Source organism: Panthera pardus, unplaced genomic scaffold, assembly GCF_024362965.1.
Source record: "Panthera pardus isolate Hobbes unplaced genomic scaffold, ASM2436296v1 HiC_scaffold_7, whole genome shotgun sequence".
Lineage (NCBI taxonomy): Eukaryota > Metazoa > Chordata > Mammalia > Carnivora > Felidae > Panthera > Panthera pardus.
This window is the reverse complement of record NW_026527002.1, coordinates 41,279,292-41,292,220: the sequence shown is the minus strand read 5'-3', so window position 1 is coordinate 41,292,220 and position 12,929 is coordinate 41,279,292. Positions and strand designations below refer to the sequence as shown.

The 12,929-nt window shown below is 36.2% G+C and overlaps 1 protein-coding gene across 6 annotated transcripts in view; it reads left to right on the top strand.

Annotated features, from left to right (window-relative positions):
- Positions 1–12,052, top strand: part of PLEKHF2 (pleckstrin homology and FYVE domain containing 2) — a 67,803-nt gene extending 55,751 nt beyond the window's left edge. For 4 of the 6 annotated variants that reach the window (XM_019453513.2, XM_019453511.2, XM_019453512.2 and 1 more), the window contains one exon: positions 9,424–12,052. In XM_019453513.2, the coding sequence (XP_019309058.2) occupies positions 9,438–10,190 (753 nt within the window). In that variant the 5' untranslated portion in view covers positions 9,424–9,437 and the 3' untranslated portion in view covers positions 10,191–12,052. Of the gene's footprint in view, positions 1–7,954; positions 8,254–8,351; positions 9,073–9,423 lie in introns of those variants that run through there. The other 2 variants (XM_019453516.2, XM_019453514.2) reach the window with 2 other exon arrangements.
- Positions 12,053–12,929: the final 877 nt, after the last annotated feature.

Sequence of the window (12,929 nt, the reverse complement as noted above, 5' to 3'; positions counted from 1 at the left end):
TTATTTATTTTTGGGACAGAGAGAGACAGAGCATGAACGGGGGAGGGGCAGAGAGAGAGGGAGACACAGAATCGGAAACAGGCTCCAGGCTCCGAGCCATCAGCCCAGAGCCTGATGCGGGGCTCGAACTCACGGACCGCGAGATCGTGACCTGGCTGAAGTCGGACGCTTAACCGACTGCGCCACCCAGGCGCCCCAAGGGATTGTTTAATTTTTTTAATTGGTATGTAAATCTGGCTTTATGAAAGTTAAAAGGTTTTTTTTTTGTTTTTACCATTTTTTTGGTTTTTTTTTTGGTTTTTGTTTTTTATTCTTTTGCCTTAGTTCTTCCCTTTGTAATTATGAAATAGTGCTGCCAGACACTGTTTGCTGAAAAAGAAGACAAAGGGGAAATCATTTGGAAAACGGGGAATTTATAAATTTCTGTGAAATGGCTGGGCATGGGGGAGAAAAAACAGAAATACCAGTAGTTTTCTTATCAATAGTAGTAATAACAAATTAGAAAATACAATGGGGAAAAGATTAGATTCAAAATAGCAACAAAAAGCATGAAATACCTGGGAACCTACTAAAGAAATGTCTCTTGTTAGAAGAAACCTACAAAATTATTGGGCTACCAAGGAAGATTTGAAACCTTAGGAAAAGAGATTATCAACCTGGCTAGGAACAATAAAAACTTAGGATGTTGGGGTGTCTGGCTGGCTTGCTCAGTGGAGCATGTGACTCTTGATTTTGGGGTTGTGAATTTGAGCCCCATGTTGGGTGTAGAGATTGCTTAAAAATAAAATCTTAAAAAAGAAAAAGGAATATGGGAACTTACTCTAAATTAACATATGGTTGTAGCATGAAGTCCATAAAAATTTTAGTGGATTTTGTTCTTTAGTTATTGTAATTGAAAAATGGTCCTAAACCTTGGCTGCACATTAGAATTACCTGCAGGAGGGGCGCCTGGGTGGCTCAGTTGATTAAGCAGTTAGACGTCTGACTTCAGCTCAGGTCATGATCTCACGGTTGGTGGTTTGAGCCCCGCATCCCCAGGCTGTGTGCTGACAGCTCAGAGCCTGAAGCCTGCTTTGTTTGGATTCTGTGATTCCCTCTCTCTCTCTGCCCCTCTACCACTCGTGTTCTCTCTCTCAAAAATAAATAAGCAGTAAAAAAAATTTTTTTAATAAAAATAAAAAATAAAGAGTTACCCAGGGAGCTTTTTAAAATATTCCAGTGTCCAGCCATACCTTTCATACCCCAGACCAATAAAATTAGAGTATTTTATTTTGGGGGAGGGACCTAGGAATCAGTATTTCTGTAACCCTTTGTATTTATCATTAGTCCATTGGCTTCCATTTTGGTTTTTGAGTTTCTATTTTAAGCAGTTCAATTATCATAGTAATTGATGTTTTGTAACCTTTATTTCTTAGAGATCTGCAAAACAAAAAAGAAAATTACTTAATAAAAAGTAGAATAAGGGGTGCCTGGGTGGCTCAATTGTTGAGCATCTGACTCTTGATTTCATCTCAGGGCATGGTCCCAGGATGGTGGTTCAAGCCCCATGTTGGGCTCCACATGCAGCCTGGAGCCTGCTTGCGATTCTTTTTCTCTATACGGGATCTTAATGATCTTGCTTTTCTGCATTTTGAAGCATTTAACTATTTTGGTGTCCTATCATACCTTTCAGTTTTATAATGGCCTTGCCAAAAGTACTGCATCATCTTTCAAAAAGATACAAAAACAGTGTGCAGATATTCATCCTTCTTATTCTTTTGTTTGTTTTAAGCCTACATTTAACATATTTGAGAATTTAGATTTTTCAATTTTTAATTTTCCATCTTTAACTGCAAAGAAAAAAATCAAAAGAGGTAGGCATTTCAGAACTAGTCAGAAGATAAGTGTAAAGAAACAGCAATACTTTAATAATATTGGCAAATCATTATAGTGAAGTCTCTGAGTGTTCAGATGATTTTCTAGATGAGGTTTTTCCAACTCAGAATTAATAAATAAACAGTACTGAAGACAGAAATGAATATATTACAGGGGCACCTGGGTGGCTCAGTCAGTTAAGCCAACAACTTTGGGTCAGGTCATGATCTCAAGGTTCGTGGGTTTGAGCCCTGCCTCAGGCTCTGTGCTGATAGCCTAGAGTCTGCTTTGGATTCTGTCTCCCTCTCTCTCTGACCCTTTCCAGCTCACACTGTTTCTCTCTCTCTCTCTCTCTCTCTCTCTCTCTCTCTCTCTCTCTCTTTTTCCCCTCCCTCCCCCATCCCCTCCTCCCCCCTCTTCCCCCTCCCCCTCTCCTTCTCCCTCTCCCAAAAATAGTTTTCTAAATTTTTTACAAAAGAAATGAATATATTATAGACTCAGGTGTTATAACTTATGAGCAATTAGTTGCTTTTTTGGATATATATACCTTCAATAACAAATGTGGGATAAGAAATTTGCTGTTTAAATTCTTATAGTTTTTAAAATCTTTTTTTTTATTATTCCTTTATTCTTATTTCTATAAATTAGTCATAAAATGGCTTAAAATATAGTAAGAGGGGTATTTTAAACTTAGTAGATTGAGATGGTTGGTTTTTTCCGGTATATTGAAAGTCAGTGCTTTCCTGTGGTTCCAGTGTGCAGCTAAGGTTGGAAAGTACTCTCCTAGTAAATTTCACCTGGACAAATAAACAGAGGAGATTAGGTAAGACGTTTTTAAAAGGTTAAGTAATGAGGATAGCCTGGATTAGTCCTACCAGATGTATAGTAATCACACAAGAATTAGAAAACAGGATAATGGATTAGACCAAACAGCCCAGAAGCAGATGTTAGAATATATAAAAGTTCACTATAAAGAGGGTGTTGTAAATCAGTAGCTTAGATTAATAACCATTAATAAATGTTGCCACTTTTTGACTACTTGCTGAACATTTTATATGCATTATCATTTAATCCTCTTCCTGACAAAGCTGTTGCTATTATTATTCCCATTTACAAGTGAGGAAACCTGAGGTCACTTAGTATTTGGCCATTCTAAAGCAGTTGGCTAGCTCTTTTAGAATGCAAATGTTCAAAAAGAAAAAAGGAATTTTTACCTATGTCAGAATAAATTTCAGGTGGATAACAGAATTAAACATAAAGTTCATATCATAAACATAGATAATAAATACAGGTATCCCCCACTTTTTGAACTTTATGAAAGACCTACATTAGTACTTCTGTTCACTGGCTGAAAGAAACCCAAGGTGGATTTTTATTTTTACAAAAAAAGGTGAAACAAGTGAAAATAGTGTTTGCTTTGTGGCACCTGGCTGGCTCAGTCAGTAGAGCATGCATCTCTCTCTCTCTCTCTCTCTCTTTTTTTTTTTAACTAGGCTCCATACCCAATGTGGGACTTAAATTCATGAACCCAGGATCAAGAGTTGCATGCTCTACCGACTGAGCCAGCCAGGCACCCCAAGCATGCAACCGTTGATCTCCAGGTTGTGAGGTTGAGCCCCACATTGGGTGTAAAGATTCCTTAAAAATTAAAATAAATAAATAAATAAGTAAGTAAATAAATAGGGCACCTGGGTGGCTAAGTTGGTTAAGTGGCTTGGGCCGTGATCTCACAGTTTGTGGGTTCAAGCCCTGCATTGGGCTCTCTGCTGTCATTGCAGAGCCCACTTTGTATCCTCTGTTCCCCTTTTTCTCTATACCTCCCCCCTCTCAAAAATAAACATTTAGAATAGAGAAAGAGAAAGAAGAGAAAAAGGAGAAAAATGAGAAAAGAAAGAAAATAGTATTTGTTTTGCAGTGAGCCATCATAGAGTTAGTACATACCCCGAGCAGTGACAGTGGCACCACCAAGCTCCTCTCCTGGAGTTCAGCATCTCTGCATCAAGCCACATAGTTTTGAACTGTGTCTTAGATAATGCATCTGTGTTTTATCTTGATTTATTTTTGTGTATACATTAGCAAGATTTGTCCTAAGGTATCAGAAAAGCCTAAAAGTGGGGGATTTTTTTGGTCTGGGAACACCCAAAAATGTTTCCATATAAATTAATGGGAATTGCTTTTTTGCTTTTAGCCTTTTCGTTTTACAGAAGGTTTCCTGGGAAGGCTCTACTTTCTAATAGTAGATGAAACCTGTAGGTGCACCTGATATCTGGATAAGGAGAGCTTAGGAGTAATGGAAGACAGATCACAAAGGGAAATGTCTAAGTTTAAGAAATAAAACTGCCTCTGTGTCAACCACCATAAAATACAGTTTAATATACTAGGAAAAGCAAAGAAATAAATGGGTTAATAGCCTTTATGTGTGAAACACTCATACAAATTAATAATTCCTAAATATACAAGCTTAGAAATACAGGTGGTTAATAAACACTTTAGAAAGTGGTTGGCTTCACTAGGTAGCTGTGAAATAAAACACTGAATTAAATTAAAAGTAAAAGATGGGATTTGAAGAGGGCATTTGTTGGGATGAGCACTGGGTGTTGTATGTAAGCGATAAATCATGGGAATCTACCCCCAAAACCAAGAGCACACTGTATACACTGTATGTTAGACAACTTGACAATAAATTATACTAAAAAAAAAAAGTAGTATATTATTTTTTGTCTCAGGACCTTTGCCCGTAGTATTAGGTCCTTTGCATGGCTGACCTCCCTATCCTTTAAGACTCAGTGTGTTGCACCATCTCAGTGAACCCTTTTTGAATTACTTAGTAAATGAGTTTTTCCCTGTATCTTGACACCCTGCTGATTTCCTTCATTGCACTTCACCTTTCAGAATCGTTTACTGCCTTTCTCCTTCAGTAGACTGCTCTGAGAGGAGAATAAGAATGCCATCTAAAAAGTGTTCAATAAATGTTAAATAAAAAAGTAAATGAAAGTAATAGAGTGACATGCCATTTTTGGTATCTAGTTTGCTGACATTTTTGAGGAAAAATATGTGAGACAAGATTAGGTATGTACAGTCATTGTGCTGCTTGGTAAATTGGTGTTACCTCTCAGAAGGGAAATTTTGTAAAAGGTAACAGCCTTAAATATTCGTGCCTTTTGACCAAGTAATTTTATTTCTTGGAAACTGTTCTAAAGAAATCATCTCTGCCAGAGGATGGGGAAGCTTTCTTCCTAACTCTTCGTATAGTCAGTGGTATTCCTTCCTAAGAAAAGTAGATAAAAATTTAATTAGGCCATGTCTTAGAGTTGTCTTCTCCTTTTTCTGTGCCCCTCATTGAGTAAGTTATGCAAAGGACTCCTTCCTTGGCTGGCTGAGTAATCTTACATTCTATATTCTCACAAAAGTCTTTAAGAGTTCTTACTGCTTGAGGCACCTCACTGTGCTCTTGGTAAATTTGAATTTGGGCTTTGGGGGAAGGCAGAGGCCCTGTTTAGGCCCTGAGTGAAAGGGTAGTACCCTAATCCAGTTTACCAAAGAACCTTGCTTTGGGGTATCTAGCAGTAATCCAGCTAAAAGTGGTACTTTGATTTTGCTTTTGGTGACTTCCCCCTATTCTCCCATCCCTCTATGTGCTGTCCCTGCTGGACACCCAACTATTTCTGTTATGTGTGTGTGCTTGCGCGCACAGGGCATTTGTGTATTCCTGGGTTTTTTAGCTCAGTGCTTCCCTTCTTCATGTCCTTCTTCATGTCCATACAGAAATATTTTAGGACCAACAGGGATAATGGAGAGGTCTTTATGCTCATTGTTGTTCAAATATAGGTCACAATCCATTAGTGAAATCAATCAAGTGGGCCTGCAACTATCATTAAAATAAATGAAGATAACAGAATACATTATTTATAGTTGGAAGAATTATGAGTATGTATTTGTAATCCTGCAGTATGAAATGTATTTTTTATGTGGGTCACTGTCAAACTTTGAAAGCTATTTGTTCTAGCCAAATATCAATTAATGATGCCCAAACATCTCTTTTGTTTCTTCATTCTTAAATGGGGCAAGATTTATGAACAGAGATTCAGGCTTAAAATTGTAAAATTTGAAGAATGATCCATTCAGGAGACTGGCTAAATAAAGCATGATGACTTGTCCTTTCAGGTTATTTTTTTCTCAAGTTGGTATTCTTTTCTTTCTTTTTTTTAGGGTTTGCAGTGAAGGTCCAAAGGTTAGCAATAGCTTTCTTAATTCTTGTAGAATCAATGGAGCCTTAAGGAATAATTAGTGTACCATAATATACTGGTAACAGCACAGAGGAATCACATTGGAGCCCCAGTTCTGTGACAGCCTTGGACAGCGTTCCTAACTCCTTTATATCTGTTTACCCATCTATAAAATGGAGCTAATAGTGCATTTCTATTGTAAGGTTGCCCTGAGTAGGTTATACAGTAATGCATGCAATGCTCAGCTGGGTGCTTGGACTCCCAATGAGTAGAATAACTTCCAGGCTGTTTTGCCTTGGACATTATTGAATGTCTGTCTTTGTGCCTTAGTTTCTCCTTCAGCTCACATTTCAGCAAATATTATTAGATGCTTCTTTGGAAGATGTAAAAACTTGTTTAATTACTTCACAGGAATTTGAGACCATTAAAGTCAGAAAATAATGAATGTAAAAAGTATTGCACAAATTTGGATGGTATTAATTCCAGTAGTAGCAATAATAGGAAACCTGTTTGCACTGCATTTGAGCTGATTAATATCTGTATGTCCAAAGAAGTAAAATCTGCCGTTGATTTAGATGGAAATAAATAGATACTTTCAGTTCTCTAAAGCACCAATCTCTTCTGCCTTAGGACCTTCAGTTACTTCTTTTGCTTGAAATATACTTCTCTGTCTCCACGCCTCATGTCTGTGTATCTAGTTCCTCCTTATCAGCTGAAAGAATACCACTTTAGAAAGGCCTTCCCTGACCATCTAGTCTGAGTAGCTTCTTAGTTCTTTTTTTCAAAAATCACTTTAAGGGGTGCCTGGGTGGCTCAGCCCGTTAAGCATCCGACTTCAGCTCAGGTCATGATCTCATGGTTGGTGAGTTCGAGCCCTGCATTGGGCTCTCTGCTGACAGCATGGAGACTGGAGCCTGCTTTGTCTCCCTCTCTCTTTTACCCTTCCCTGCTCACGCTGTCTTTGTCTCTCTCAAAAATAAACATTTTTTAAAAAATCACTTTAAAAAATCAGTACATTAATTTACAACTTGGTTCTCGATTTTGTTTTCTGTTTCCCTTCTCACCAGCTAGGATGTAAGCCTTGAGCAAGGACATTGCATGTGTTGTATATTATTTTTTCTCCTGCACCTAGATTAGTGATTAACAAAATAAATACTTGTTGAATGTTTAAAGATAGTGTAAAGTATGAAAATTATCTATAATTGTACTTCTTAGAGATAAGTAACCATTGTTGACATTACATAGTTTTCTAGTTTTCTATGTGTGTGCTTACATATTTATAAGTGCCTATGATTATATGTTAAACCATATTTCACTGTGTGTAAAGATGAACATGTTTTACTGATGTCTCAATTTGGGGTGTCATATAATCAGGGGCATGCCATGATGTAATTGTCAGCATTTTTCATTTTCAGTGGCACATAAAATGAGGATGTGTCTTATAGTATCTTAGATTTGATGAAACACAGTATATATTTGAAACAAATGAGATTATGACATTCAACTCTTTCCCCACCTAAATATCTTGAGCATTTTCCCATATCACTATGTTTAGACCTATCTCATTATTAACATATACTTAGCATATTATTATGAGTGTATCATAAATTGTTCAGCCAGTTTCTCTTGTGGACATTTGGAGCTTCTCCAACTTTTTTGTGTGTGTTACAAACAGTGCTATGTTGGATATACTTGCACATATGTTTATGCACTCGACTGGAATTTCTTTTGATAAAATACTTAGATCAGTGAGTATACATATTTTCTGTAGTGTACAAGAGTGCCTGTTTCCCTGTATCCTCAGTAGTACTTCATCTTAGGAAATTTAAAAAATTTGTGTTAATCGGATTAGTAAAAAATATCCTAATGTTGTATATCATTGAATTATGAATGAAATTGAGACTCTTTTAGTGTTAATGAGGTGTTTTTATTTCCTCTCCTGTGACGCACTGTGCATAGAACAGTAAACCTTTAATTGGTTGGCACATTTGCTGCAATTAGAAAAAGAAGTCATCACAGTTTGGAGCCATGCATTATCATATAAATTCTTTGGAACAACTTTAAGGGCAGAGCCTACCCTTGTGGAGGGCAAGAGAGCTTTATAAGGACCCAAGATTGGAGGAGAGACAAATTCAGGAATAATCAGAATCTTTGTAATGGAGACCAAAAAGGGGTACAGTGTCATCAATTTATGAACTGAATACTGGAATTTAGACTGTGTTCTTCATCTTTAAACTTTAAATGCTCCTCTTTAATATGACTTGGTTGTGGTAGTATTAGGTTAGTAAGTTTGAAATAGGGCACAACTCAAGGACTTGAATGAAGTCAATATTGGATCTAGAGATTAAATCTATGGTCATTTAAGATTAGATTAATATGAAATGCCAAAATGTTCTTGTCAACATTTTTGAGCACCTTTGCTGTGCTGGAGGGTGTCATTTTCGGAGATAAAGATCAGATAGCCTCTGTCTTTTAGGTTCCATTGCAGCCTTGAAGGAGACAGATTTCATCCTTTGGTAAGAATGAAACCAAAAGGTACATGGAATGTAAAGAGCATAGAGGAATGTATTTAGTCTAATAGAGTTTAAGGGAGACTTCTGAATTAGATATAACCTAAACTGAGTCTTGAAGGATCAGTAAGAGTTAGGTGTGAGTAGTAAGTATTAAAGGATATACGACAGCATAAGAGAAGGTACATGTGATGAAATGGACTGTAAATAGTAGGATATTAGAACAAGTTTGAGGTGAAGAGTGACTTCTGATGAGTCTAAGAGGGTAAGCAAGAACTAGATAATGAACAGCCTTGTATGCCATGCTAAAAATTCTGCATTTTGTAGATCAAAGGGAGTTCTTTTGAATAATGACATGGTGAGATTTGCATTTGAGAAATCACTGCCTGAAGATTGATTTATGGGGCAAGACCAAAGGCAAGGAGACACGTCAGGAGACAGTCTGGTAATCCAGATGAGAGGAATAAGGCCTTAGCTCAATGGTAATAGCTTAATTAATTTCTCTTATTCAGAACCCCTCTGAGATTAAATTTCATGGGACTGGGATTATTATTTTGCAGAGAGGACTTCTATTTATCATCCAGTTGCTTATTCCTTTATGTCTGTAAGAAGTTTATGCTTTTCATAAGTACCTAATTCAGTAGTATAGTGCTATGTTGAGATGGTTAATCTTTTTTGTATGCTTTGTAATTTTCTTAGAGGGAAACAATTTTGTTGGAGTATTTTGCCTATAAGTAAAAGTATGGATTTGTTAAATTTAGGTTATATAATCTTTTAACTTACATAAATTTCCAATTTCTATGTGCTAATTTCTTCTTCTTTTTTTCCCAAAGGCTACTAGCAGAAGATGGTGGATCGCTTGGCAAACAGCGAAGCAAATACTAGACGTATAAATATAGTAGAAAACTGTTTTGGAGCAGCTGGTCAACCCTTAACTATACCAGGAAGGGTTCTTATTGGAGAAGGAGTATTGACTAAGTTGTGCAGAAAAAAGCCCAAAGCAAGGCAGTTTTTCTTATTTAATGATATTCTTGTATATGGCAATATTGTCATCCAGAAGAAAAAATATAACAAACAACATATTATTCCCCTGGAAAATGTCACTATTGATTCCATCAAAGATGAGGGAGACTTAAGGAATGGATGGCTTATCAAGACACCAACTAAATCATTTGCAGTTTATGCTGCCACTGCCACTGAGAAATCAGAATGGATGAATCACATAAATAAATGTGTTACTGACTTACTCTCCAAAAGTGGGAAGACACCCAGTAATGAACATGCTGCTGTCTGGGTTCCTGACTCTGAGGCAACTGTATGTATGCGTTGTCAGAAAGCAAAATTCACACCTGTTAATCGTCGTCACCATTGCCGCAAATGTGGTTTTGTTGTCTGTGGGCCCTGCTCTGAAAAGAGATTTCTTCTTCCAAGCCAGTCCTCTAAGCCTGTGCGGATTTGTGACTTCTGCTATGACCTGCTTTCCACCGGGGACATGGCCACGTGCCAGCCTACTAGATCAGACTCTTACAGTCAATCATTGAAGTCTCCTTTAAATGATGTATCTGATGATGATGATGATGATGATGATAGTAGTGACTAAGGACATATTTTGAAATATTTAATTGGGTGTGACTACCTGAGAAATCAGCTCTGGGGGAACATAGAATTCTGAGCTTTCTCTCAGTTTTGCTCTAGCCGTGAATTTGCCTGAGAATCTTTTAACCTATGTGCCTCGATATATTCTATAGACAATAGGTCCTGTCATTTTGTCCCCCCACCCCCACCCAACTCCCCGCTCTTCTACAGGGATAGACTTTTGCAAATCTACCAGATAAATTTTTGGTTTCTTATTCTTGTTTAATTTTAGATTATTTTGTTGGAAGGTTGAGAAAAGATTTTTTTTTAACAGATCATGTATTACATTGACGTTTACTATATGTTCTGTTATATGGAAATACCAAAAGCAAAAAATGATGGAAAAAGTTGTATAACGCAGTTAGCTAATATTATTAGCTTTTTTCCTAACCATTCTATGTAATGGTTAAGACACCAGTAACAAAAAAACGTGATTTGAAAATACTTTGTTCGGCTTTTTCATATACCAAGTGGTGCCTTATCATAATAGCACTGTTACATGAAATAAGCCCCTACCTTCTCACTTTTAGTTTGTTTTGAAAATACACTGGTGCTCTTTGAGGTGATAAAATGAGCGTTTATGAATGGGTATACTTACAAAATACTTCTCATCTGCAAGCTACAAATAACTAAATTTAGAGCTTCTTCATTTTATATGAATATTTTTCCATAAAATAGTTGTGATTATATTTTTATGTTTTATAGGTACCAAATTGTCAAATATATATTTTAAATTAATAGGTTGTCATTCTTAGGGATTTGATTTGAAATTTATCAAATACAGAATTGTCACACTGCATTAGTTTCTACTTTTAGTAAAGCATATTTGTAGGTATAAATTCATCTGCTTTAACATTATTTCTAGAATGAAAAATCTTACAAAACTTTTGAAATTAAACAATCTCTTTAAAAAAAAAAAAAATCCCACGATAGAGCATAGATCTACTTGGGCTGAAGACTTGGAAGAAATAATGTGTAAGAATGATGAAGACGGACCAGTTAAGTTTGACTAGACTTATATTGGTGGAAGTATTGTCTATTTCAGTGTGAAACTATCTTGAATTTGCAAATATAGTGTTATATTTTATAAAGTTTTGTAAAGTCCCAAATGATACTTCTATTTTTGTAAAACAATTATATGTTAATCTGTTTCTGAAATCATTTTGCAATCTATAGAAATAGAGTAGCAGTTGATCTTTCTAAATTGTAAACTTTATTGAGTCAGCCTAGATTGCTTTTGAGAATTAGTAATTTTTCACTTTTTGCTTTTGAGGCAGCCATTTAGGTTGAAAGTATATTTATCATATAAAACTTGATGCATTTTGCACTATTCTCTCCATTTGTATGCTGCAAATAACTACAGTCTTTCAAATATGAAAAAATCAGCCTAAAGTTTATTTTAAATTCCAAACTTCTGTGTTTTTAAATATTTAAATCTGGATATATTGCAGATGTCATGACTGTTTGATTCAGTAATATGACAGAGAATTTTTGGGTTTGGTTAAGGCACTAACTTTACTGTTAGATTGTGAAAGCATCTGAGATACATAGATTTCCCTGTAGGAAATGTGAAACAAAGCCACAACAGGTTTTTTTGTTTGTTTTAATATCATATGGACATTTGTTTCCAAGCAATATATACAGTATAATTGCAGTATAATTAATCAACATATCTCAAAAAGACCATGAAGCCTGAGAAGTGCTAATGGAGACTTTCTGGTACATAGCAACCCAGCAAATTCAAGAACCAAGGGGAAATCTGGGATGACATTTGCATTGTCAACCTCTGTTGACTGTTCTTACAATAAAAAATATTTTACAACTTAACTCTCTGTTTCTTGCATACTGTGACTTGAAGATTTTTCTCCCTTTCTAAGGTAATGAAGATATTCTGCATATTTTACCTCTTTCAGTAGCTGGGGGTACCTTTTATGTGCCAGGCATTGTTCTAAGCACTAGGGACAGAGCAGTAAACAGAATTTCCCTCCTTTTAATAGAGTTTACATGCAAAATGGAATCCAAGATGTGTTTTCTTCCAGAATTTGTTCTGTAATGTTTAAAGCTTCTGTAAATCTTTGGTGCCTATTTCTCATGCCATTCCTCTTGAATAAAATTTACTTGGACTGTACCTGCAGTACATTAACCAAATTGGTAACTTTTGATGTAAAGGAAGCAAGATTCCATAGATGCCAACCAAAAATATTAAATTGAATACACCTTATTACAGTACATAAAATGTCCATAGTTAAAGTCATTTTGTTTCTATATCTTTATTACCTTCATGCTGAAATTCTTATGTTCAATTATAATATTGAATTGTAATATTCAATTATAAGTATTCAATTGTATACCTAATGATTCTTGAAAGATTCTAGTACTTTAGCCACACTCTTTTCTCTCAGATAGGCTAATTTTGTTCTCAAATACTTTGTATCTTTAAAGCGTATAATAGCAATGATTTGCACATCCACACGTATTAGATTGCTATACATTTTACAAGATAAATAAAACTTAAGAGTGAAGTGTAGGATTAAAATGCATGACGGGGCGCCTGGGTGGCGCAGTCGGTTAAGCGTCCGACTTCAGCCAGGTCATGATCTCGCGGTCCGTGAGTTCGAGCCCCGCGTCGGGCTCTGGGCTGATGGCTCGGAGCCTGGAGCCTATTTCCGATTCTGTGTTTCCCTCTCTCTCTGCCCCTCCCCCG